Genomic DNA, 26,660 nt, shown 5'->3' on the forward strand with positions numbered 1-26,660 from the left:
CAAGGCCACTGCACAAGCAGCCAGAACTTTCTGTGAAAAGCAGAGTGAAGTGCAGCTAATCAGGCCCAGCGTTTGGGAGAGGTATTCAGTAAAAAGGAAACGAATCAGAACCCTAGTGGGGTGTAAGAGAAATAACACGGCCCCGAAAGCTCTTGTTCCCACATGTGGAAAGAAAGTAGTCACTGAGGTTCCTGACTCACGTTTATCTGTCTCCTAAATGGATTACACCAGACAACCCTGTTAAATTCTAAAATCCTAATATTTTTTTAAACAAATTCAAGTAGGGATTACTAAAATGTCTCTGCAATAAAGGAAATCAAATCTTTTATACTAGTTCAAACTTCCAGTTTCAAGAACTGACTAGCTACCACACAAAAAAAGCCTCTTTGCTTGTTAGCAAGATCCTGGATCCCAGATGGGGAGTGCTGTGAGGTCACCTTTTCTTAGTTCATTTACAGCAGCATGCTAGTCTGGATCCAGAAAAGCAACCTTAGATCCAGCTAGACTAAACAGAAGACTCTTCCAGCTCCCCCAAACCCCAGATCAAGCAAACGGTATTTAGGATGAAACTAATTAACCCTTTATTGATCCTTCAAAACAATCACCCTTTTGGTCCAGGCTCTGGTATTTTCCTGTATGCTCCCTAGCAGTAAATAGTACTTTTTAAAAAATGAATTGGAAGGGGACAGACGAAAGTACCTCACCAGGTGTGGCCCCATGAAAACAAAGCAAAATGGGAATAAGCAAGTATGTTTCTTTTCTCCTTTTCTTTTTACAGGTGATGCTCAGGGATTACTTCTGACTCTTCATTCAGGAATCACTCCTGAAAGGCTGAGGGAACAAGATGGGATGCTGGGATTGAACCTGGATCTCAGCTACATACAAGGCACTAAGTGCCCTCCCTGCTGCACTCTCTCCTGCCTTTGCAAACACTTTTCTACAAAATTAATATATCTGAATAGCACTAAGCAAGCAAACAGTGTTTGTAACTCCTACTACATAGTACTCTGATATCTAAAGTTTGTTGGTCTTTTTTTTTTTTTTTGGTTTTGGTTTTGGCTTTTGGGTCATACCTTGCAGCACTGAGGAGCTACTCTGGTTCTACACTCAGAAATCACTCCTGGCAGGTTCGGGGGACCATATGGGATGCCAGGACTTGAACCACTGTCCTTCTGCGTGCAAGGCAAACGCCTTATCTTCATGCTATCTCTCCAGCCCCATCTAAAGTATTTTTATTACAGACATTGTATTAATCCTCGATATGATGATAAAGCTAACAAACTAATTAATGTACTAACATATTAACTAAATTAATGTAGTGATCCTTGGTATGATGTGGCAGGGAGTATAACAGAGCCCATCTCTAGAGAGATTGTGGGATCAATCATCTGTTTAGGTACCTCGGAATGAGAAAAGGGCCCAGGATTTAGAAGTCTGGAAAAAACATGCACTTCTACACAAATTATGTGCTTTTGACACCAGTGGTTTCTGTCCGGGTTCATAATGCCCATCAGAGGAACTGTGGATGGGGCACAACTAGCTCACCCATTATTAGCAGATTAGTTTCATCGTTAGGTCCTTATCGTAATTATTTAAAACTATGCTGCATTAGGTTGCACAGAGCAAGTATCAATCTGTTTCATTACAACTACCCACTATCAATAATATCCCTAGTTAAAATTACAAAGAGTGAAGTTCTCTTAAAAGTAATTCCCTGGGTCCGGAGAGATAGCACAGCGGCGTTTGCCTTGCAAGCAGCCAATATGGTCCCCCGTGCCTGCCAGGAGCTATTTCTGAGCAGACAGCCAGGAGTAACCACTGAGCATCGCCGGGTGTGGCCCAAAAACCAAAAACCAAAAAAAAAAAAAAAAAGTAATTCACTGTGGCCAATTCCCAGGGACCCCAATGCTGGTTGTGATTCGCTTCCCACAAGGCCTGCCTATTCACAGTGCAGAAAATGGGGAAGAGACAAGCCTCAGAGTGATGGGTACCAGAGGAAAAGGCAGCACTCAGTACTGGCCAGCTGTCCTGGGGACTGTCCTCTGTTGCCCCAGGCAGGTGACCCGCTTAAGTTTCTCCCTGCTCAGAACCATCCAGCTGAAAGACTGAGTCACGGCCCCTGCCTGAAATGGCTGCCCAGGTGAGCTACCCAGCTCCGTTCATCTCCTGTCAGGTGCCGCAATCTCAGACACTGGTTTCTGAGACAGGTTTGACGTTGTCACTGACTTAATCAACTCTGGTCAACTCTGTTCCTCAACGATGCTATCAAGTGAGCGAGCTGTTGCTGACTAACAGCACTGAGCCTTGCCAACGAACAGTAATGAGCCTTGCTGAATTGATCAATTCTGGTCCTCAATGGCACCACTCAGTGCAAGCAGATGCCCAGTAATGCTTATTAAAAGCCCACACTTTTCTAGCAGTGCTCTGAAAATGTCAGACTATTCCCTCACTTGCTATCTTTGCTCTTCTGCTCCCTCTATCAACTATGCCCAGTTTGGGGACAGAGAGTACAACGGGTAAGAAGGGCACTTGCCTTAAACTTTGCAGAGCTCACTCTGATACCCAGCCCTGGAAGGCCAAGAAGTCCTGAGCACCACTGTGTGTTCCTCCCAATAAAGCCTCTGACTCCTTGCTTAGTGACTCAATTCAACAGGTTAAGCCATAGTACAACCAATAAAGGATTTGCCAACTCAGGTTCAATTCCCGACATCCCATATGGTTCTGAGCCTCCCAGGAGTAATTCCTGAGCACTGAGCCAGGCAGGAGTAAGCCCTGAGTACCGCCGTGTGTGGTCCCAAAGCAAAACAAAACAAAACAAAATAGAGCCAACTCCAACTGCCTCCTCTCCTGGAAGTCTTCTCTGCTGCTCCTAAGCAGAGCTGAGCCCAACCCCTCCCCTCCCTGACTCTTGACCATGTGCCCCCAACTCTTGCTCTGTATGCCTCTCTCTCCTTTCTGTCTCTAGTACTCAGAGCTGGTGACCCAAACACCCATCAGGAACTAGTTTCTCTGGCCTTCAACAAGAGGAAACCCAAGAATATGCCCAATGGTAAACAAATGAACACACAATCAGTGGCTCTCTTCCCTCCCAACTATCTTTCAGATTCCTCCTCTTAATCTATTTCAAAGAAATAACCCAAAACCTTCCATAAAGTAAAAATTTTCAGAAACACACATAAACAGGAAGAGGGTACAAAGAGAGGAGCTACTGTGAAAAAAATCAGAGCTGGTCCTGGAGTCCAGAGATGAGGAGGGGTGGCCTCCAATGCTGGAACCAAGGTGAGCTAAAGAATGTTGGAGAAACCAGAAGCCACCAGCAGACCAGAAAGTTACGGCCAAACCACTGCCCGACTGACAAGGGAGTGTCAGAGATGAGCCTTTTCACTGGAAAGGCAGTCAGCCATATGCGTGAATATTTTCAGCAATAAGCCCAAGAAAGAACAATGTACATTTTATTTCCATCTTGGTATCAGCTAATGGTACTTATCACTTAGGAATAAATCTAAGATTTATTTTTTGCCAGGCAAAGATTCAAGAAATTCGAACACAGAAAAAGGAACCAAGGGATGGCAGTGGCAAAGGGACTCTCCTTGGACCACCTGCAAGGAGAGCTGGAGAGGGTGCTTTTCTTTTTCTCTATTGTTCTCACCTCACCTCACACTCTCTTCAGGATTCAAAAGAAGGGCTGGCTGGGAAAGGCATGACATCTCTCCCAGTGTTTTCTGTTTTAGTGTTATAGCTAAGGTATACAAACTTACTTATTTAGGTAGAGATAAAACTATGCCCACCTGCTACATTTTAAGGGCTTCAAGATCAGAGGAATAAACTAAACATGTAAGTTTTGTTCCTAACTGACAAGACATTAAAAAAGACAGTAATCATTAAGTGAGACTCTTTAATATTTCAAGCTAAGGCCTAAAATATATATAACTAAATGAAATATACTGTTAAGTAAAAATCATTAAAATAGGCACTGGAGATATAATAATACAGTGGACAAGGTCCTGGCCTTGCACGCAGCTGACAACCCTCCCCAGTATCGACCCCCCCCCCCCCGCAACCGCACTCCAGGCCCCATAGGAGTGATCCCTGAGCACAGCAGGATGTGGTCCACAAACAAAAATAAAACAATTAAAATATGTCTAGCTAAAATATGCAATGGATCCTTTACAGTAAAGGTATCTTGATGTGAATTCAGAAGGTTGTTTTATTTTTCAGAAGTTTTTTACAAAACTGAGACACTATACTCTATTGTTACAAGCGTAAGTCAGTCTCAAAATAAAACAAACTTTCACTACGTATATCTCTGTAACCAAAACAACCAGCTGAACCAAATACTTATTTTATTTGAATACATCTGTAGTTATGATGGGTATAATTAATTGTTCAGCTAAAAATGCAATTCCATGGTGCTGTTAATGATTTAGGTATACACAGCTTTAGTTCTCAGAGCCGCCTAAAAATAGTGATTTTAATTTATTCCTGCTGCCTACAATTACCCACAACCATGTATTTTTAAATATTTCCAGCCTATAAAAATTACTAATTTTTGCCACTTGTGTTTATCTGCATTTAGACTTTGATTTGGATAAATTAAGCTCTCAAGTGTTCCTTGCTTTATGAAACTCTGCATGTTGTACACTTCAACACAAATAAATGACTTGTACCATTAGAGGTTTAAATAATGTAATGTATTTCATGCTCAGCCTGAAGCTGGATTCCAATGAAGTTGCTAATGCACGTAATGATTAAGTGTAACTCAAATACTAACTGTGTTGTTGAAAACATGACAGGCAATAATTTGGTCTATTATATTCTGCCATTTAATTGCCTGGTACAGACATTCTCTGACACGTTATGAAGCAATGATTTACAATTATTCAAGCTGCAAAGGTCAGAAAGTGACATTATAATCATCTACATAGAGATCCCTTCTAATGCACAAAAACTAGGTAATGCCACACACACACATACACACACACAAACACGCACATACACACACACAAAGAGTTTGACTGCGTTAGTAACTTTCTATTTAAGGTTTCTTAAAACAACTAAGAATAAACAGCTCATAAGCACATTTATACACAATAGGAAATGTCTAGTCTTTGCACGAACCCAGAGGTGAAACTGTAGAAAATGCCCTTATTCTGCCCCATTTAGGGGATCCTACTCAAGGATTTGATCTACCAATATTTATGACAGCAATCAGTGAGAAAGTAACAATCCCTAACTCATGCAGATCATTGTCTCTGAAAACGAAGGCATGAAGGCAGCATTTCCTAGGCCTGCTAAAAGCAAGGGCCATTTACTAGTTTTTCACCTTGATTAATAACAAGGATTTTAAAAAATCATCCAAACTGATCTATTTTATTCCTCTCATTCTAATGACAAAACAACGTCGCTACATTTTTTAGACATGTATTCTTTCTATTCTACCAACGTGCTCAAACTCTAACCATTCAGGTGCAATAACTGAGCTATATATGAAAAGAAAATGAATACTAAAATTATAAGAAACAATTATTTAATAGCAGAACAGTGAGATACCAAAAAATAATAATAAAAAGGAAAAGAAAAGAAACTGAATGCCAGAATATTAAAGTAAAACACTGAGCAAGCAATTTTAAAAAGAACATAAATCTGAGCAAAAGCAGAAAACAGAAGTAGCTGGGGGCTAGAATGAGATAAGTTACAGTTATTACATGCTAGTGAAAACAACCTACAGAAGAAAGTAAGTACAAATAAAGTCAGAAACCAAACAAAAGGAGAGAAATAAGAAAAGGAATTGGTGAAAGGAAAAAAAGCTGTAGTCTAGTAGTTGTATAATTGATGAACACTGCTAAAAATACTTTTAATCTCAAATGTGTCATCTGTAAAGTGAGACTACATATAAAGTCAATAACCCCACAGAACTATAGAAGCCAACGATGAAGAGACTGTTAATTAACACATACACTACAGCACAGCAGTCCATAAGCACAATCACTGAGAGTACTACATATATAATATGTGCATGAATGTGCATTGTGTATATTTCCACACACTCAGGAAATTAAAAAAAAATTTAAAGAATTTTAAAAAATAGCCTCATATGACTTTTTAAGCTACTGAAATATTTTTCAAGTTCTTAACTAATAAGATCAAAATTTTGTTCTAAAAATGTTTAACCTATTTTTAAATGTATGTTCCCCCCAAAATTAATAAGTTCTACATAGGTATGCTTTCTGCTATTCCTTGTTTTCTCCCAAACAAAACTCGTAAGTCACACTCATCACAGATTTTTATGTGAACTATCCATCAGAATGCTACGTACAAGTACACTTACAGTCTCTAAAATTCCTCCCAAACACATCTGGCTATCAGGAAAACATTATTAATAAATTGTACTACTCAAATATTATTCCTTCCCAAAGTGAAAGTAACCTGAAAAGCTTTTTTTTTTTTTTTTTTTTTTTTTTTTTTTTGGTTTTTGGGTCACACCTGGCAGTGCTCAGGGGTTATTCCTGGCTCCAGGCTCAGAAATTGCTCCTGGCAGGCACAGGGGACCATATGGGGCGCCGGGATTCGAACCGATGACCTCCTGCATGAAAGGCAAACGCCTTACTTCCATGCTATCTCTCCGGCCCCCTGAAAAGCTTTTTAAATGAAGCCACCCACAACATATTTTTAAAGCAGGAAAGTGAAACACACTCAATTTTTTTGACATTTTCACAATGTCATGAGGATGTAAACCACAGATAAATAAAATTTAAAGCCTTAATGCAGGAGCCTACTGGCCTCACAGGACTAGAAAGCTTAGATAGTCCGTTTCTGTCGAACTAAAGTCCATGATACTCCAAAGGCAAGAGCTACTGAAAAGGTAGAAAAGATTTCTTAAAATGACTTTCAAGAGTTCAAGAAATCCAGCTAGGACCAAACAACCAAAACAAGTTAAAGAGGCTTGGTTTAGCTCTTTATTAAACTAAACCTCAGTCAAGAATGTTAGACACTCATCTGATGAGCATCTAGAATTTGCTGATATAAAGAGAGGAAAGAGAAATCAATCCCTAAAAGACAATCTGAGGGGGGCAGAGAATTGAATGGGGGGAGAGCGTTTGCCTTGCACATGACCAACATGGGTTTCATCCCATAGGGTCCCCCAAGCACCACCGGGAGTAACTACTGAGCATTGCCAGATATGGCCCAAAAGCAAAAATAAGAATAATACTAATATGGAACTCAACAAAACATAATGTGTTTTTATAATTTACCATGAAATAGCTATCAGGTTTCTGCAAGAAAACCTGATAGATAACTAAGAAAAAATAGTACATCATGAGTAATAATTTTAGTTTTAAAATGTACTTGTCCCAATTTCTGTACATACTATTACTCAACCAAATCTATTTGAGAAACAGTTTATTTCTTGCAGTTCAAATAATTAGGAGGTTATTAATAAAATCCTAAGACAGAACCCAAGGTACTAACTACTGTAGAAAAGAAAACACAGGGAGGACCTTCTGCTCAGGACAAAATTATGAAGTTAATGTTCCTGAAAGATCACTTCACCTTTCCAAGCATGATTTTTTAAAAGGTAAAATTTATAGCAATTAAAGCTGATGAAGAAATGCAGCATGAGCTGCTTATGTTCGGGAACTAATAGGCCCACCGAGCATTTCTAAGATTATTTAGCCATCAATGATAATGAATCGACATTGTCAGTGGTGTTAATGTACCAGTGCTCCTTACTGCCACTAACCTGGAAGCCGACTCTAGGATTTCTTTCTAGTTTTCACGTTAATTTTTCAACTACATATTGTGCTATCCTTTTGAAACATAAGCAATGCTGCACAATGCAAAATTAAAGGGCAGCTCATTCACTCTTATTCTGTTTCTATCATTAAGCATCTCCAGTTTGCCACAAGTCTTCAGCTTCAGAACTTTTACCTTTCTTGTCAAAAGTATATACTCTATAAAAAAGTATGACGATGTAACTTTTTTTAAATTTTACTTAAAAAATAGAATCTCTTCTTGATTCAAGTTCATGGTCATTTAAAAGTCAATGGCTACTCTATTCTAAGAGACACAACTGTGGAAAGTTGGTCGATTTTTTTCCCCACCCACCCACAACCATGTAAGACCTTTATAACAGCAACGTAAGCCTCAATAGACCTAGATGAATTTGTGATTTCTGGGTCTTGAAGACCAGGACTATAGAAGCCACGAGGTGTAATTCAGCTGCATGTGGCATGCAATGAGCTGAAGCAAAGTGTGCACTGTTCAAATTCTATAATTAAAGTCAATCAAATATGCTTTGTTCTAACTCTGCACATGTCAGAAACTGTTCTCTGAGAAGTTTCTTCTCTTTCCAGGGTCTTAACAACCCTAATAAAAAAAAAATAAAGAATAGAATTAGATTTCTAATAACAGACTATGAAAATTGCTTCCTTATTTTGTAGAAATGAGAAAGAAACAGCTTAATGTAGCCTAATGGTAAATGTTCACTGGACTCAGGGTCTTCCTCTTATCCTATAACTTTAAAGAAAGTGGTAAATGGGGGAGGGAAAAATGGTAAATGGGGTTTCCGTTAAAATTCCACAACGTAGAGCAATTAAAATAAACCATTTGGCACCCAACCCTTGCAGCTAAAATCAGTAGCAACAAAACTCATTCTCCCGCCAATCTTCAGGGGCTTCAGGGCAAAGGTTCATCTTCATTTACTTGAGAGGCGAGTCACTGAACCATCAGCGCTGGCCATGAATAAATCACACACAAGGCTAATAAAACCGCTTGCAAAGTTATTTGCAAAACTATCTAAAGGATCAAAAAAAAAAAAAAAATGCAGCTGTTATCTTAGACAAAACCTAAATCAGTCAGTCCAACAGAAAACGAGCTAGGTTTGTTTTTCTTTTATTTACAAGGTATTTAATGCATTCTTCTCTTAAAAACAAGTAAGAAAATTAGCATGAGTGACACATCACTGAACCTGTACTCTTTTGTGAATGAGTCCTAAAAATGTAGGTTTTCAGGTTTACAAAAGGTGTTTATTATGATGATGAACTTATTAATTTCTGTAGCACTATAAGATTATAAAACATTTTTTACTGAAATTAAGATATTAAAATCCAGCTCAAAATGTCCTAATATATACCAAAGATATTATGGAATTTTTAAAAAACCTTTTAAACATTTCTGCTAAATTAATTAGCTTTTTATTAAAGCCTCTCAGTCCTTCCTATTAGATGCAGAACATTTTAGTGACAATTAATATTGCAAATGATACTTTGGAGAAAAAGAGTCATTAAGGAAAAAAAGGAAAACAAGAAGTTCCGAAATAAAGTTACAGAAACATATGAGAAATGCTATTTAAGTTCTAATCAGTAAAAAACTGTCAAAAATTGAATCTTTCTTTTAATTAAATCGTTATCTGCTTTTCTCGGTGTATAGAATATATCTGATAAATTCAAGGAGCCATTAGTGTGATTAAAATTAAAGCAGTATAGCCAAAGAGGAAAAAAATACATGTACATTTCTTTTTTTTACATGTACATTTCTAAAGCTATATTATGTATTTTTTATGTCTTTAAATGAAATTTACAGTTCTCTCTGGCAATGTGAATGAACATCCTATAATTTAGTCAATTTACAGATTACAGGTTCAAATTGACCTTGTAGCCCATAAAATTGCTCATCTGTGGTACAGGATTAGAAGTTGGAGAAGAATGTCATAACTGTATTTAAGGAATTTACCATAACAATGGAAAGGAGGATACGCACACATAATGTTAGCCACTCTTCCTCAGATCAGTTCTGAATTCTGAGACAACGTGCATCCTACACCGGCTTCCTGGTTCACCACCTAGAGACGGTCTCGGTTTACTCACCCGCAGATGTGACACTTGTACTCCCTCATCCCAAGGTGCCTTTTGACATGGTTCCTGGCATCACCAAGCTGAGCTGTTGCGAAATGGCAGATCTTGCACTTGAACGGTTTTGATCCTAAGTAAATTTAACACAAAATATTATTTGTGTTTGAATAATACACTAGTTTAAAAGGAGGCTTACGTCTTCGATTGTGCTTTTAACCTAATAACAAATGTCTGTCCCCAAAACAGGACACCTGCATTCCTCTGCAACTTGAATGGAGCTGCACTGCTGATTAGTTCACTCCAAAGAAAAATCGAATGTTAATCAGTGAATGTGCCTGATTTTTATTATTTCTACACTGAAGGTCAAAACTGATACAACTCACCAATACCAAATGAATGATCTAAAAGATGTTAAATATTTGTCTTAGAATTCACAAGAAACCCCTTTAAGGTTATTTGCCACTGAAAACTGCATTTTGAAAGCATGCGTGCATAGAAAATAACTGATGCTTTTGCAAATTTTATCATCCAATACAATTCTCCGGGCCATCTCTTCTTTAACTCCTCTTTCTATAGCAATGCATCTATTCATATAAATAATGCTATTCAGATTCTTTACTGACATTCCAAGTGATTCACTATACTATGTATACATAGTACACAATGTATGAATAGGCATTTATTATGTTACATGATCATGTTTATGATTATTATGTTTATATGTTTACTATTATGTTCATGATTATTTGTAATCCAAAAACCAGTTGATAATTGCATAAATCAGAAGTACTGATAATTGGACTAAAACTTATTTCAAAAACAAATAATTCAGCATGAATATTATAGAATTAATAATTGTAAAAGTACTAAGATTATTTTGCATTCAAAAATGAGAAAAAATGTATTCCAGACCCAAATGTAGAGGTTGTTCTAAGATAAATTATGGTTGGGATATAATTTCTAAGACATCACTGGTACCTACAGTAATGAAAGTCAAACTCTCCAACAAAAAAGAACATCTATGTCACTTTCCAACTTAATAATCACAGTATCTTCCAAGGTACCAAAATCACAAAAATAAGCTTAAAATCGGTGCAATAATTTCCATATTTCTTGTACCATGTTTAGTACAGGTCTGATAAAATACTTCTTCTAATATACCCAGACCAAAAAAAAGTGAACTTTAATAAATATACACGAAGCTCAAATTTTTAAATTTGTAATACATCACATTTGATCAATGAACCTTTGTATAGTGCCCTTGGAAGGAAAAAAACCTCTAATACTTCATTGAAATTGAAGCACTCAGTAAAAATTTTTAGTCTTCAATTTCAATTTAATTCCCAAAAGCTGACAAAAAAGTGAAGCATTTAATTTTAATCTTCTAACTGAAATAAAAAAGTCAACAGTACCAAGCATGGGCAGACAAGGTTGAATATTTCACAGTTCAATGACAATGAAACCAGATCTCTTAATACTTCCATTTCTACTGTTAGCAGTAGATGTAAAATATATTTAGCACCTGAATGGTTCTATCCAGCCAGTATTCTCTGTTTAAATGTCAGAAGCAGGTTGAGATGGCAGCTCACAGCAATCGCGCTCTATCCATCACATCAGAAACTGCAGGTTATTTAAATGATCCTGATCAAACTGAACCTATCACTACGTGCAAACATTTCCTCCCAACATAGACATCTAATGAGACTTAAAAGATGGAGCACGGCACCAGGGCAATAGCATAGTAGGGAGGGTATTTGCCTTGCTGTGGCAGACCCAGATTCGATCCCCAGCATCCCATATGGTAGGAAGGAAGGAAGGAAGGAAGGAAGGAAGGAAGGAAGGAAGGAAGGAAGGAAGGAAGGAAGGAAGGAAGGAAGGAAGGAAGGAAGGGAGGGAGGGAGGGAGGGAGGGAGGGAGGGAGGGAGGGGAGAGAGGAGGGAGGGAGGGAGGGAGGGAGGGGAAGAAAAGAAGGAAGGGAGGGAGGGGGAGAGAGGGAGGGAAGGAAGGAAGGAAGGAAGGAAGGAAGGAAGGAAGGAAGGAAGGAAGGAAGGAAGGAAGGAAGGAAGGAAGGAGGGAGGGAGGGAAGGAGGGCGGGAGGGAGGGGAAGAAAAGAAGGGAGGGAGGGAGGGGGAGAGAGGGAGGGAAGGAAGGAAGGAAGGAAGGAAGGAAGGAAGGAAGGAAGGAAGGAAGGAAGGAAGGAAGGAAGGAAGGAGGAAGGAAGGAAGGGAAGGAGGAAGAGAAGGAGGAAGAGAGGGAAGGAGGAAGGAAGGGAAGAAGGGAGGGAGGGAGGAAGGGAAGAAGGGAGGGAGGAAGGGAGAGGAAGGGAGGGAGGAAGGGAGAGGAAGGGAGGGAGGAAAGGAGAGGAAAAGAAGAAGGGAGGGAGGGGAGGGAGGGAGAGGGAAGAAGAGAGGGAGAGGAAGGAAGGAAGGAAGGAAGGAAGGAAGGAAGGAAGGAAGGAAGGAAGGGAGGGAGGGAGGGAGGGAGGGAGGGAGGGAGGGAGGGAGGGAGGGAGGGAGGGAGGGAGGGGGGAGGGAGGGAAGGAAGGAAGGAAGGAAGGAAGGAAGGAAGGAAGGAAGGAAGGAAGGAAGGAAGGAAGGAAGGAAGGAAGGAAGGAAGGAAGGAAGGAAGGAAGGAGAGCACCATCCATTTACCAGAGCCTTAAAAGAGGGAGGACTGTCTGTTTACCAGAGCCTTATGACAGGGTACACTTTCCATTTACTAGAGCCTTGAAAGATGGAGTACCATCAAATTACTGGAGCCTTAAAGGAGGGAGCACTGTCCTTTTAGTGAAGACTTGAAAGAGAGCGCACTATTCATTTATCAAAGTCTTGAAAGAGGGAGCAGTATCCATTTACTGGATCCTCCAGTTAAAATATCTCAAGGTCAATAAGGTGATACAGAAATGACTTGTTCCCAATCACTCCAGGCTTCAAACAAAGCAACATGTATGACTGGTTGGGAGGAAAGAAGCCCTACACAACCCTAGTGCTCCCTCCCTGTTCCTGCCTTGGGGCTGCTCCTTCTCTTTTTCCATCCTGCAGGTGCCCTGCAGGGCTGGGGAGCCAGACCATTCACCCTGTCCAGGGCATGTGGTTCCCTGGCAGGAAATCTCATTTCTTCAGTAGTCGTGAGCACGCCAGAGACCAGAGGGACTCTGGTGACGGCTCCTGTGCAGACTCACAGAAGTCCTGACGAGCCTGTCTGTCTTGATCAGGGTAGACTCTGTGAGCATCTCCATTCTGTGCAGAACTACTCAAATACTAGGAGATGTGAGGTAATAACACTTTTCTGCATGAGAAAAAATAAAAAGTCCCTCTTATTCTATCGTTTCCATTTTTAGCTGCTTTGTACCTCCCAGAATGAATAGTCACACTCTTTATAAAGCAAAATCTATCAAACCAATATTTCTGAGAGTTTCTCTAAGGCTGAGGCTGCCACAGACATTAATGTTATTTGAAAGAACCACAGTCCCTGGGTCAATACTATCTTCATGATGGGTGCTGTGAACTATTTTAGGGCTTGTGTTTTCATCTGTAATTTGGCCCATTTTCTGAAAGACAACCCTAAAGAGGCATGTTAGCTCCATGGCACCCCCTTAACTCCTGCATCAAGAATCCCCAGGCCCCCGCCTCATAGGACCCTCAACCCCAAGTCTTTGCTCTCTGCTCTGCACTCATAGATGGGATGTCACAATTAGAATATGAAATGGGTAAGGTGCAGGGGTCCTCAAACTTTTTAAACAGGGGACCAGTTCACTGTCCTTCAGACTGTTGAAGGGCCAGATTATAGTAAAAACAAAAATTATGAACAAATTTCTATGCACACTGCATATATCTTATTTAGAAGTGAAGAAACAAAATGGGAATAAATACAATATGTGGCCCACGGGCCGTAGTTTGAGGATCATTGGCTAGAGCATCTGTACCTGATCCATTACCAAATGTTTCTCAGGGCTTCCTCAGTTCTACAACTTTGCCCTCAACACTGAATGAATGAAGACATTCCTTCATTCTTTTCCTCGTTTACTCGTTCATCAAAAAACACTACAAGCCCAGTACTGTGGAGTGCACAGATGAGGCGGCATGCCAACTGGCACCCTTCTTTTCTGGCACCCTTAATTTTAGCAGGCTCAAAGCCTAGAGGTCTGCATCCCTAACAAACTGCCTCTGAGCAGACTTGGCTCTTGAACTCATCCATCTACTCAGCTGCCAGTGCTCTGGCCCTTGCCAGTACCTGTCCAAGAGTCACGCCACCACTAGGTGCCCCAGTGTGAGTACTGTCCAAGACATCAGTGGCTGGGCGCTCTCCACAGCCGCCTACAGTGAGACCATCTACTGAGATGTTCGGCAACGGCAACACTAACTGGCCATAAAGGAGGCATGAGCAACTTTCCCCGAACACCAAAAAGAGACTCTGGCCCGGCTGAGCGCAGCCTATCAACCTATCATGGGGTGAGACTGAGATGCCCTCTGCCTCCAGCTCCTGATGATCAACATACATTTATTTCTTCCAGAGCTGCTTTTAGCATGCTCCGGGTGGGAAGGGAAGGTTACGTAAAACAGAGAGTAAATCACAAAATATGAAAACAGGGATTGGAAGAGGAAGCCCTTTCCAGTTAGCCATCAATAACTGTCCGCCCATTACTATTTCATGGACATGAGCAAAGTTTCAGAAAAGCAATTTATTCTAAGACACTCCAAGAAGAAGCCTTGAATTAAAACTTGGAGAACATCTTCCTCCCCACCCCCAAGAAATGGCATGTGAAACCAAGACAAGAGATGGGCATCATAGGTTCTGAACAAGGCTCTCTGTGGCGCCTCAGAACATAATAAAAATGTACTTGCTGATAAGGGTGAGCCCAGCCCAAGATGCTAAAAAGTATGCTAACTTTTACTAAATGTTACAATCAATGATGTAACTTATATAAGTAGGGTTCCTTTGTCACATATTGATAGTTACCTCACTTTCACATCCACATTAACTTGATTTTAAATGCAATTAATACATATAGTCAAGGAAGACTAATGGACTACATTCTGCACTTAACCTGGTGGACATTTTCAAATGGCACCAGTGACCAGTGCAAACCTATTTTGCATTGTAAACGACTAAATAAATCTTAATGGATTAAGAATGATCAGCTATCAACACACAAGGGAAATTAAGTGCTGAAATGCCTACATTGATTATTTTAAATTATTAGCCTTACTCTGTTCTTGAATTTGTATGCTTTTAGTGAGCTTTAACACATTTACAAGACTTATTGACTATAATTACAAGAGAATTCAAGTAATGGACACATCAATTATAAGCAACATGTCTTGACCAGACAGCTGCATAAAGAATTCTAAAAAGAGTTCCATTAGCATCTTCCTCTTCGTTTGATTCCGTTTTATCTGCGTGAAGAGGTTAGATTAAGAAACTACCTATTGGATGCACATATGACCAAGCCTGGTTTCTAAAAAAGTACTGTGCCAGCAAGACTGGGGCACAGGGTTCTCTAGAAGTATGGATGATGTCAACAAAAAGTACACTTAATGCCCTGACAACTCCAAGGCAGAGGTGTGGCCAGCAGCAAGAGGAGCGTACTCACATTTACCTAGATTTACTTTATGCGGATTGCCCTGTTACTTTTTTTACCTATCTGTAATCACCTTCAACTATTAATAAGGTTTCATGCTCTTTTGTCTTCCTACTTGTAACCATGCACTAAGTTTTTAAAATTGCATGAATTTAAAGGATAGCTTTAATAATAAGCCATTATTTAAAAGTACAGTAAAATAAACCTTACGGTTTTAATGAAAATATGTTCATTGAAATGTGAATTTATTATTCAAATCCACTCATAAATTCAACCACGGAGACAGAACTTGTCTAAGCAGAGCACAATGATTTAGAAAAGCTGTCTATTTAAAATAAAGAATGTATGGCAGGTTTATAGAAACAGTGCAGTGAATTTTTACATAAATTTAGAACAGTGGCTTATGCATTTTCTACCCCAAAAAAGTTTTTAAAAAAAATTCCCATTTCAAATTAAATATTAAAATGGGATATTCCGTGTGACAGAGTACAGACACTGAAGGAGGTGAGGCCCCCAGGAAAGCCAAATCATCAAGACATAGTAACTTTGAAAGGTACTGACAATTGTTTGACCCCTCAGAGCTACCTCTTGTTACCTGGGAGTTGGAGCTGGGGATATAAAATATCTGGCAAGGAAGTTTTGAATCCTAAGAACTGTAAGAAAATATCTACTGTCCCATTCTTCAAATGTCTTTTAATGTCCTCTGGGACTCTAAATGCCACTTAATAGGCCTCTTGGCAAACCAAGACAATGAGGACATAAAAAAAGCTCTGAGAGAGGAGTTTGACGAAAGCATCCAAAGAATGAACTTTTCTGACAGAATTCCAATTCCACGTTTCCAAGAAACATGCTGGACAGCCTGCCTTTGGGTGAGCGGGGATCAGTTTCCTCCAGAAAGTACTAAATGTCAACAAGAATCTACATCTGAAGTGCACCATGGCCGTGCAGTGGGACCCAACGAGGCCAGCTGGCAGGACAGTGAGGGCCCCAGAGCAGGGAGGAACCCAGTCCCCTGCTTCATCGCTCTTTGGTGCGTGGCCCGCTGGACATACCTGTGTGAGTGCGAATGTGTGCCAGGAAGGCCATGGAGTTGCTGCTCCGACACATCTTCCCACAGAACTTGCACACATTGCCCTGGTTCTCCTCTCTCTCCCGGTTGATTTGCTCTGTGTCTTCCACTATGTACTTGTTCACCTCCCGCAGCAGTTCCTCATGCTGGCCTTTAATATGCAGGAATAAATTCTGCTCAGAATCAAAGGGCTCTGTACACTTCACACATTTAAAGGTGGCCCCGCCCTCTGGGAGTTCTTCCACGCTGGCCTGCTCATTCCTCATGTGGCCAGCACTGGCCAAGTGTTGGTGGAGGTTACTCTCCGTGTAGAAGGACTTGCCACAGAGTAAGCAGTGGAAGTGCTTCTCCTTGGTCGGGTGTTTCATGGCTATGTGCACGTTGAGTCCACTCAGACCGTCTGCCAAGAAGCCACAGTCATCACAGCGGATTCGCGTGGATTCACTGAAGGAGCTGCCTTCCAATTTCTTCTTTTTCAACCCCTGAGCACTGTCTTTTAAAGGCAACTCGCTGATTCTCACTCCAGCTTCTAGGAGGCCTTCTTCAGGCTGCTCCATCAGTTCCCCATCTTCAGGGTTCTTTATTCTGATGATGGAGGAATCAAACTGGCCAAAGCCATACACAGTCTGACCCTTCTCGTCAATACTGATGATGGTTTCATACAGGCCACTGCTTTCTACCCTGCTGTCAGAAGCCGAACCATCCTCCTCCAAAATAATTTTACTTTCCTGCTGTGAATTCACAAGGATCTTGTTTTCTAAGACAGGGTCCTCTTGTGCACAAGTCCAATCTCCTGAAGGCTCAACACCTCCATCTTTGTTCTGCCCCTCACTATCCGGTTCCAGCTCTTTCGCTGCAGTTCCCATCATGGCAGGGGTGGTGTTTTCAGCTGAATGCTCCCCAGTCAGAACCCCAGAAGATATGTGATCACGGATGGCAGCATCGCTACTATCTCGCAGACTGCCCCCACCACCTTCGCAATGCACAGTAAGACCATCAGTGACATCTGTCTCGGTGTGGTCTCTTTCTGCTTTCTTGTCATTCAAAGCTGAACCTCCTGAGTTTTCATACTGTGCTTTGCTTGAGAAGCTGAGGTCAGCGGAGATTTGAAGTGACACCATCTCCGCTGAGCCCAGGACTTTATCTTTGACTGGGGGCTCCTGGAGGGTTTCATATAAGGGACGGTTATCACAGAGGTTCGATTCTCCTAGAGTCACCGTGTCTGCAGAGTGTGAAGCACAGAGAGCTTTTGGCAGGTGTAACTGGGCCTCCTCCTCCAAAACACAAGGATCCACAGGAGAGCCAGAGTGAAGGGTCTCGGGCTGCTGGTGTGAGATGACGCGGAACTCCTCGCAGGGCTGCTGGTGCTGCTCTTCGGGCAGAAGGCCATCGCTGGACAGTTCTCCGGAACTGGCTTCGGCACTGGAAGAGTTCAGGTAGGCCTGTCGCTTCAGCTTGTGTTTCTCGGTGGCTGCGTGCCTCATCATCTCACGGCGGGTCACTGCGTAGTAATCACACGCCATGCAATAGAAAGCAAACTCCTTGGTGTGTTTGCGCTTTATGTGCAGTTCAAGGGAAGCACAAGAGTGGGTGTTAAAGTCGCAGTGGCCACACTTATTATCACGGGGGCCTACAACATCTCTCTGACAGCACACCTCCTCCTGCTCAAGGAGGTTGTCTGGCTCGAGAGACATATGTCCGCTTTTGTCCACGGCACCGCTGCCAGCATCCCCATCCACCGAATGAAACACACTCTCCACCTCAACTTCAATCGCATTTCCTTGTTCTGTTACTGCCTTCTCGGAAAGGGAAGCACCTGATCCACCTGCCTTGTTAGCAAGTTCATCAGAATTGGGGCTCTTTCTACAGGCTTCCAGGTGGCCCGCTTCCGGGCCAATAATGATATCTGAACTTTGTTTTCCACTCGTTTCAATTTCTACACGGCCTTTGTGTTTCTTGGTGGCACAGTGGCGTTCCATGTCTCCTTTGGTGACAGTGTAATACTTGCACACTTTGCAGAGATAACTGTATTGGTGACTGTGTTTCCGTCGGATGTGCACAGTCAAGTTTGTGATGCTCGAAGCCAAAAGTCCACAGTGTGAACACGTCCGGGATAGACTGCCTTTCGGTCGGCCTCTCTTGGGAGTGGTGTTCAGAACTAAGGTCTCATCTTTGGTGACCAGGCCTGACTGGGAAAGGTCCTTGGGAGTGAGCGATATCTTCTCAAGACAGGACTGCTCCTGCAGTGGCATGGGGTCGCCAAGGCCATCTGGCCTCCCATTACCAGACATGTTCAACTCTTCCTTTTTGTCATTTGCACCTATCCAGACTCTTTCGATGCATTCTTCAAAAGTTAATCCAATATTATTTTTCTTAGCATTCTCAAGATGCTTGCTCCTCTTAATGTGCTTCTCCATTCCCTCTTTGCTCAGAGAATAAAGATTGCATGCTTTACAGAGAAAGTGGTAGTCTTGGCCATGACGAAGCTTTATGTGCCTGGTGAGAACTGTGGATGACCTGGTTTTATAAAAACACTTCTTGCACTGGAACTGAGGTTTACTTGCATGCCGCACTTCGTTCCCCTGGTTTAGCCTGGACTTGACAGGTTCTTCCTGAGTTGTTTTTTCTGACTCACTCAGAGAAACTTTTGTATTTGCTGGCTCTAAAGTACCCAACGGTAAAGACGGTATGGCCAAATCATGTTCGAATGGTTGGGAAGGCTTTGTTGAAACTGATAAATGCAGGTGCTTCTCAGTAGTTCTGTGTTCTTCCATATCTTTCTCAGACAAGAAAAACAGGTTACAAGGAATGCAGAGGAAACCCATACTATGCTGTTCCTTCATGTGGTCTCGAAGATTTATTTCATTCACAGAGATAAATGAGCAACACTGACAATGGAGCAGGGAGGCAGTTTGCTGATGCTGGTCATTGTGCAAATGTTCGTCTAGGTCCCTCTGGGACATACAGGAAAAGTCACATGCCTGGCAGGAAAACACTATCTCTCTTGCATGGCACCTTTTTGTATGGATTTCCAGTTCCATCCCGGCAGTAGTTATCTGGTCACAGTCTGTACAAGCGCACAACACCTGATGGTCAGAAGCTGGCCCTGTTGTCAGAGAGTCCAAGGAGCACAGGAGATGGGGGCTTCTTTTGTCCTGTTTTGGGGCCTGGGCTGCTGCATAAGTCACATCTGAAGTGTGGAAGCTGCCACTGACCTCGGGATGAGGAGATACAGTCTGTGTGCCACTTGCTTTTAGCTGTGTTTTCAAATGTTTCAGGTACATCCTCTGAGTTTCACTGCTTCCTCTTTTACTAATTCCTAAAAGGCCAAACCTTTTCTTGGCCTGGCCCTTGAGGCCACTCCGCCGTCGGAAACTGCTCCCCATCATGAGCAGGCTGCGCTCATGTCTCAGTCTTGGTGCTGAGCTGAGACTGTGAGCAATCTGGACAGGGTTCCTCAGAAGTGCTAGGCTATTCGAGAAACCCTCAGAAGTTGCTAAAGCTCCTGAGTTTGTGCTCTGGCTTTCGGGGTTCTGTGCTGCACCAGGGGGAGTCACAGCTTCCCCAGCAATCCCTGCCTTTCCCAAGACACTGCTAGATGGCAGCATGTCCCCAGCACTACTAGGGGCAGGAAGGTCTTCTGGGAGCTCCTTCAGTCCACCCGGAGCACTATGCAGACCTTTCAGGTCACTGTTCTTTGCTACTGGCTTAGAAGCTCTTGTTTTCGTCTGAATATGTTTTGCTCCCAGGGTGCACGATTCTTTAGGAAATGGTGGTTTGGTCAGGATCTGAACAAATCCTCCCCGGGCAACCAAGTTCTGGCGCCGGAGATGAGTTTTGCCAAGGTAGTGCATGTTCAGCCGGTTTTCTTCCACACACTGAAAACCACAAAGATCACAAGAAAAGGCTTTCTGGGGCCCCTGGGCCTGTCTGACATGCATATGCAAAGCTACGCTGCTGCTCTCTGCCTGGGCATCCCGGTGCGAGCAGGCCTGTCCTTTCGTTGGTGACAGGTGAGAGTCTGTGTGTTTCTCCAGCTCCACGCTGGAAGAAAACAAGTGGCCACACTCGTCACACTTGAAAGCTGGATCCCCATTTCCGAGCGCACAGGCTGCACTTGTCTCTTCAAGGGGCAAAGGAGGCTCTCTCCCAGATTCAAGGGAATTCGTGTCCTGGGCAGCCTTTTCTTCAGCGTCTATTCTAAAAGGAACAGCTTCAGCGGAAATGGAGCTGCACGAAGAGAAGGTGCTGGGAGGGCCAGGGCAGGCCTTCAGGAAAGGCTCTTGCACAGCTGACCCTAGCAGGAGCCCCCCTTCTGTCTCTGGGCCTGAGGACACTTCTGACCCTTGGGCAACCTGCTCCTCAGACTTAAGGGGCTCTACTTCAGATAATTTTCTTCGTTTGAAAGCAGGTGTCTGTATGGCTGCCTCCACAGTGACACTGTTGGCGTCAGATGATTCTGAAAAGCCCCTTTTGCTTGTGGAATTCTCAGGAGACTCTCTCCCAGCAAGTGCAGGTCCACCAGCCACAGTGTGAGATAAAGTCCTTGAGCCTTCTGCCACCCTGTACACATCTTCATCTTCACTCTCAGGTTTCTTCTCAGACTCCATCATACGTAAAAGTCCTAATGATGCTTCTGAGTCAGGGACAGCTATCTGGCACTCATGACCTATGACAGAAATAAACATACTATTAAATATTGGAACAAAGAAGAGATAAATAGTAAACCAAAAATCAACAAGACGCCCATACCACTAAATAGAAAACTATGATAAAGCTCACCTCCATTACATATTCTATATATTTAGAGAAAGTGATGACACATACATGATATATGGAATCAGACTTAGAGAAATTGACTTCACCATACAGTTGACACTGCAGGAAGCAAAGCTACAACAGCTCTGATAGAAAAGGAATTAATTTCTCAATCACCTGGCAAAAATTAAAATTTCCCACATTCAATGCCTTTCCAGTACATCCCAATATACAGTAGTATTTGTTTCAAACTACATTTCCATGAACACCTAAGTCTACGAAAGAGCAAAACTGGTGGCTATATGCCATAAGTTTAGGCCTTCCTTTCTTCAACCTCCCTCTTATAAGTTCAAGTCACAAGAAGAATATCATCTAAATCTGAAACTTGCCCCTTTTCCTCAGGAGCAAAGAGCCTCACTAGTTTTCCTGTAAGCAGACAACACTTAACAACATACATGTTCTCCTCACTTATCTCTCTCCAGCTTGAACTCTGTTGCAATGAATGCTACTCCTATTCCAGCTGTCAATCACCAATTTCTTCATTTAACAGTCATTTTGCACTGTTTGAAGGTTAATGGCAAAGAGAAATGTCAGTGGTAAGAAGAATTAAAAAAGTAAGGGTTTTTTTTTTTTTGATGGTGGGGGAACAAGTATACTGAATAAAATGTTTTAAAATCAATAATACTGATTGATTTTTATTTTCCATTGTGCTATTTAATTGAATTAAAACATATTATTTTCCATTTGCTTCTAATCATAATTGGAATTTTCAGCCAAATGCCATTTGATTTCATATTAATAAAACCCATCATCTATGATAGCCTCAAAGCTAATGACAGCTTTTTTTAATAACAGTGATAAATCAAATGAAGACTACTGCCTGATTCTTATTAGTTATATAAAAAAATATATATATACACATATAAGAATGGTAACTATAGGGACCAGAGAGATAGCCTGGAAGCAGGGCATTTGCCTTGCATGCAGAAGGAGGTGGCTCGAATCATGGCATCCCATAAGGTCCCCTGAGCCTGCCAGGAGCAATTTCTGAGCATAAAGCCAGGAGTAACCTCTGAGTGTTGCCCTGTATAACCCAAAAAACAAAACAAACAAACAAAAAAAAAGAATGGTAACTATAGATATAAACAGAACTATAAATAAGATGTTGCCTGCCAAAAGTATGAATAATAAAATAATTGCTAAACACCTATCAAAATTTGAAAGCTCACAAACTCTATTCTTCAAAGGTAGTGTTTGTCCAGAAGCAAAAATTCACAGGACAAGAAAGCCTTGTAAATCAGATACCTGATGCCAAGAATTACTCTAGTATAACTAAAGATCTCATAACTTAAAACAATAAGCCAATTTCAGGAGCCAGAGCCTTGCACACAACTGGTCCAAGTTCAGTTACCCAGCATCCCAAGTGTCCCCCGCCACCAGCACACCAGGAATGATCTATGAGCACAGACTGAACCAGCCCTAAGTCCTAAGCACTGTTGGGAGCAGCCCAAAAACCCTTAAAAAAAAAAAGCCAACCAATTTCAGTAAGCAAAAGATCATCATAATACACATTTATCCAAACAAATAGCATTTTAAAAATGCAAAAAAAAAGAAAAAAGAAAAAAAGAAAATACAAACAGACTCTACATCATCAACCATTACAGAAATGTAAATCAGTACCACAGTATCTCTGGACATGCACCACACTAAGATAACCAATTGAAGAAGTCAGTTCATTACCAATGTTGGTGAGAAGAGGGAGAAATCAATGAGAACAACCAACTGATTCCCAAGTGGTGAAGCAGGAGCTGCCACACAGCCAGGACCACATCAGGGAGCAGGGAAGACACACCCATGCAAAGGCTGGAACACAGTGGCATTCCTCGGTGACCACACAAGGCAACAGCCAGTGTCCTTCACAAATGAGCAGGCACACAAAGATGGAAACATTCACAGAAGCCCATACAGGGAGAAATGGACTGGGAGATCTTTACATTGGAAAGGAGGGAGCAAGGCTGATAACCAAAGAGTATGGGGTGGGGGGAGGTGGTTTGAGGATATGAGCATATTCAAAAACTTAATGCACTAACAGCTGCAAATAAGAGTACAACCCATTAAAATGCCCTTTAAATGAATAAACAGTATGTATATGTATGTGTGACTATGTCCCCAAAAGCTGCATTAACACAAATTAAACAAATGTAATCTAGAAGTCTGAGCAGGTAGGGAACATGCCTTGCATGAGGCAGACATGAGTTCAATCCTTGGCATCCCATATGGTCCTCTAAGCACTGCCAGGACTGATTCCTGACAGCAGAGTCAGGAGTAACCCTTGAGTAATGCTGGGGTGGCCCAAAAACAAAATAAAAAATAAAAAAGTAATCTATAATATACAAACAACTGGCAGTAAAAAAAATTTTAGTATATATCTTTAAAACCCATATAAGATGTTCAACATCAGCTTAAATCATCATTTACACAGAAGTACTCAAGAAAATCTAAATTCTAGAGAAGTGAATAAATTTTAGAGAAGAAAATATATCCCTAGTCAAATCGTTTTAGAAAATTCTAGTTTGAGCAATTTTCCATACCACAAGATTTCTACAGGACATAGGCATTTCCCAAAGCAATTTGTTTAGAAAACCCACTATAAAAATAAAGACACTCGGGTTCCAAAGAGCCAAATTTTAGAAAGGGCTCTGTTCCTTGGCATTGGTTTCACTCTTCAACACCTGTGACCGGAAAAGAGAAGCACAACCATGTCTTGGTTACAGACATGGAAGTGCCCCAAAGAACACTGTCACATTTGCTTACAGAACCTAGAGATTCACCCCAAGTACCCAATCACTATGTGATTGTTTGAGATATATTATACAATATAAAACATCCACTCTGGTCAAGAAAAGCCACCAGGATTGGATATGCTGCTATACTTAAAAAATAAATAAAATGAAAAAATTGGGGGAGGGAAGAAGAGCATAAAAAAAGAACCTAGAACACTTATTCCTGAGAAATGAGACCCAGATTTGTCCCTTACAAAAGACCAGCCACAACCCAGGTAGAAAGAGAAACCCAGGGGCCAGAGAGATAGCACAGCGGTAGGGCATTTGCCTTGTATGCAGCTGACCCGGGAGGGACCCAGTTCGATTTCTGTCATCCCACAGGGTCTCGCAGCCTGCCAGGAGCAATTACTGAGTGCAGAACCAGGAGTGAACCCTGAGCTCCATGGGTGTGGCCAGAAATCAATCAATCAATCAATCAATAAAGTTTAAAAAAAAGAGAGAGAGAGAAACCCAGAGACTTAGGAATGGAGGGCACAAGAAACTACAGGACAGAGAACAATGACAGTGCCATTTTCAAGAAGACTGCCCCATGCTCAGCATAGTGTCCAGACTTATTGTGAACAGTGAACACAGAAACACAAATGTTTCTAATGAATAAAGCTTTTGGGTCCTTGGGCTAAGGACCAAGAGGTGAAATTGCTGGGTCATATGGAAACACAATGTGTTTTATTTTGTTTTGTTGAGTTGTGGTTTTGGGGTTTTTGGTTTTTCAAAAAAAGGTACTATGCTCAGTACAGTGACAAATATTATATTGGCAAAAGTCTGTTTCATTGCTGAGTCACACTACCTTCTAAGGATATTCCACAATTCTGGTCACGGACATCTGAGCTGCTTCCCCCTTTTTGGCCATTAAACCTGAGAATATTCACATGTAAGTCTTTGAATAAACATGTATTTTCATTTATATAAATACGTAAGAGTGGTCTTGGTGTGGTTTGTTTTTTGTTTTTGGGGAGTCACACCCAGTGAGATTCAAGAGAACATGTTGTGCTGGGAATCAAAGTTGGGAATCCCACACATAAAGCATCACACCACCTCCCCAGTCCTATGTAACTTTATGGCTGCCTTAAAACCCAGCAATCCACTGCCATCAGCAGTGTGAACATTTTGATTAATCCATGTCCGCACCATCATGTGATGTCTTTTAAACCGCAGTCATTCCCATGGGGATGTTTGGCTTGGGCTGCATTTCTCTGATGATTGGTGACAGTATTGAAATACAGTTTTTATGTGTTTTTCAAAGTTAGGCTTGTCCATATCTTAAATCAGTTATTTGTCTATTTTCTTACTGAATTACAGAAATTGCTTATGTATTCTGGATATAAATCCTTTTTTAGATCTATGTTTTACAAATATTTTCTCCCTTTGCATTTCATTAATGCTGTCTTTTGATAAGCATTATTTTAAATGTTGATAAAAAAAACCATTTTTTCCAGTATAGTTATTTATGTGTCTATTTTATTTTCTGTTCCCTTGTGCTAAAATATAAGGGACTGGTTTATTTTATCAACCCATATATCCCAAAAGCCTAGAAGAACTTCAGGCACATGTAAGGTACTGGAATGCATGAATACCTCATTAGGATGTAAGTCATGTCTACCATATAAGCATTCCAAGACAAACTGAAAACACTCTGCTAGAAATTTCTGTGTAGTCCAGAAGAGGGTTCTGGTCCGAAGGCTGCTTGTGGACAGTGATTCAAAGTGCACTCCAGGCACCAGGATACATCATATCCTCCCATCACCCTCTGTACATGTGTCAGACACCAGGAAGCACAGCCAAATCAGACCCCAAGAAGCACAGCTTCTCAGGAAAGTTGACTTTGCGACTCCCATCTCCACCCTCTACCTACCCCATAGGCACTAGAGTACCTGTGAGGCTGAACGTTCACATGAAATTAAACCCAACACCAAATGCTTCCTTAGGAAAATCACACTCAGCACATCTATGCTGGCAGTGACTCCTATCTGCAGAGTAAAAAGAATGACAATGGCATCAGCAAGGTCCGTAGTAAGACAAACTTTATTAACATTACAGAATGGCTCCAAAAGTCTAAAACAAGTCTATAATAAAACAAACGCATTTGTCGCCTTTATCAAGTTTAGACACCTGGTGAAATAACTCAAGTACCAGTTCCTGGAGCAGGTGACCAAAACCAAGCTCTAGGACCATCTGAGTGAGCAAGGGGTCATCAAGAGTCATCCTTCCAAAACCATGGGGCGAAGATAACAAAAGCATCATTTTAGCTCAAACTTGAGAAAACTGTTTTTTTGTTTTGCTTTTTTTTTCCCTTTGGTTGCAGGGTCAGTAGGTTCAGTCAAGGCTGCAAGTTGAAAAAGAGAGTAGACAAGTCAGAAATGCTCAAAATGCTCACAGGTGAGAGACCGATGACGTACAAGAGGACAGAATGCGTCAGCCCTGGCCACCTGCACTGCACAGGCCTTTTCGAAAGGTGGCTAATCAGCCAGATCAGATCACAGAAGATTCCAAATGAAGGGCTGGAAGTTACCCCGTAGTGCCCACGGAGAGCACTACTTTAGGAAGATGAATGTTCCATC

At 41.5% G+C, this 26,660-nt stretch overlaps 1 protein-coding gene across 1 annotated transcript in view; it reads right to left on the reverse strand.

The window, feature by feature from the left end:
• The window catches only part of ZNF407 (zinc finger protein 407), a 333,884-nt gene extending 312,770 nt beyond the window's left edge, over positions 1-21,114 (reverse strand). Inside the window, exons 1-2 of the mRNA XM_049781793.1 lie at positions 16,485-21,114; positions 9,867-9,981 (exon numbers count right to left, since the gene is read on the reverse strand). Of these exons, the coding sequence (XP_049637750.1) occupies positions 9,867-9,981; positions 16,485-21,114 (4,745 nt within the window). The remainder of the gene's footprint in view (positions 1-9,866; positions 9,982-16,484) is intronic.
• Between the last annotated feature and the right edge of the window lie 5,546 nt (positions 21,115-26,660).

This window comes from Suncus etruscus, chromosome 10 (genome assembly GCF_024139225.1).
Source record: "Suncus etruscus isolate mSunEtr1 chromosome 10, mSunEtr1.pri.cur, whole genome shotgun sequence".
Classification (NCBI taxonomy): Eukaryota; Metazoa; Chordata; class Mammalia; order Eulipotyphla; family Soricidae; genus Suncus; species Suncus etruscus.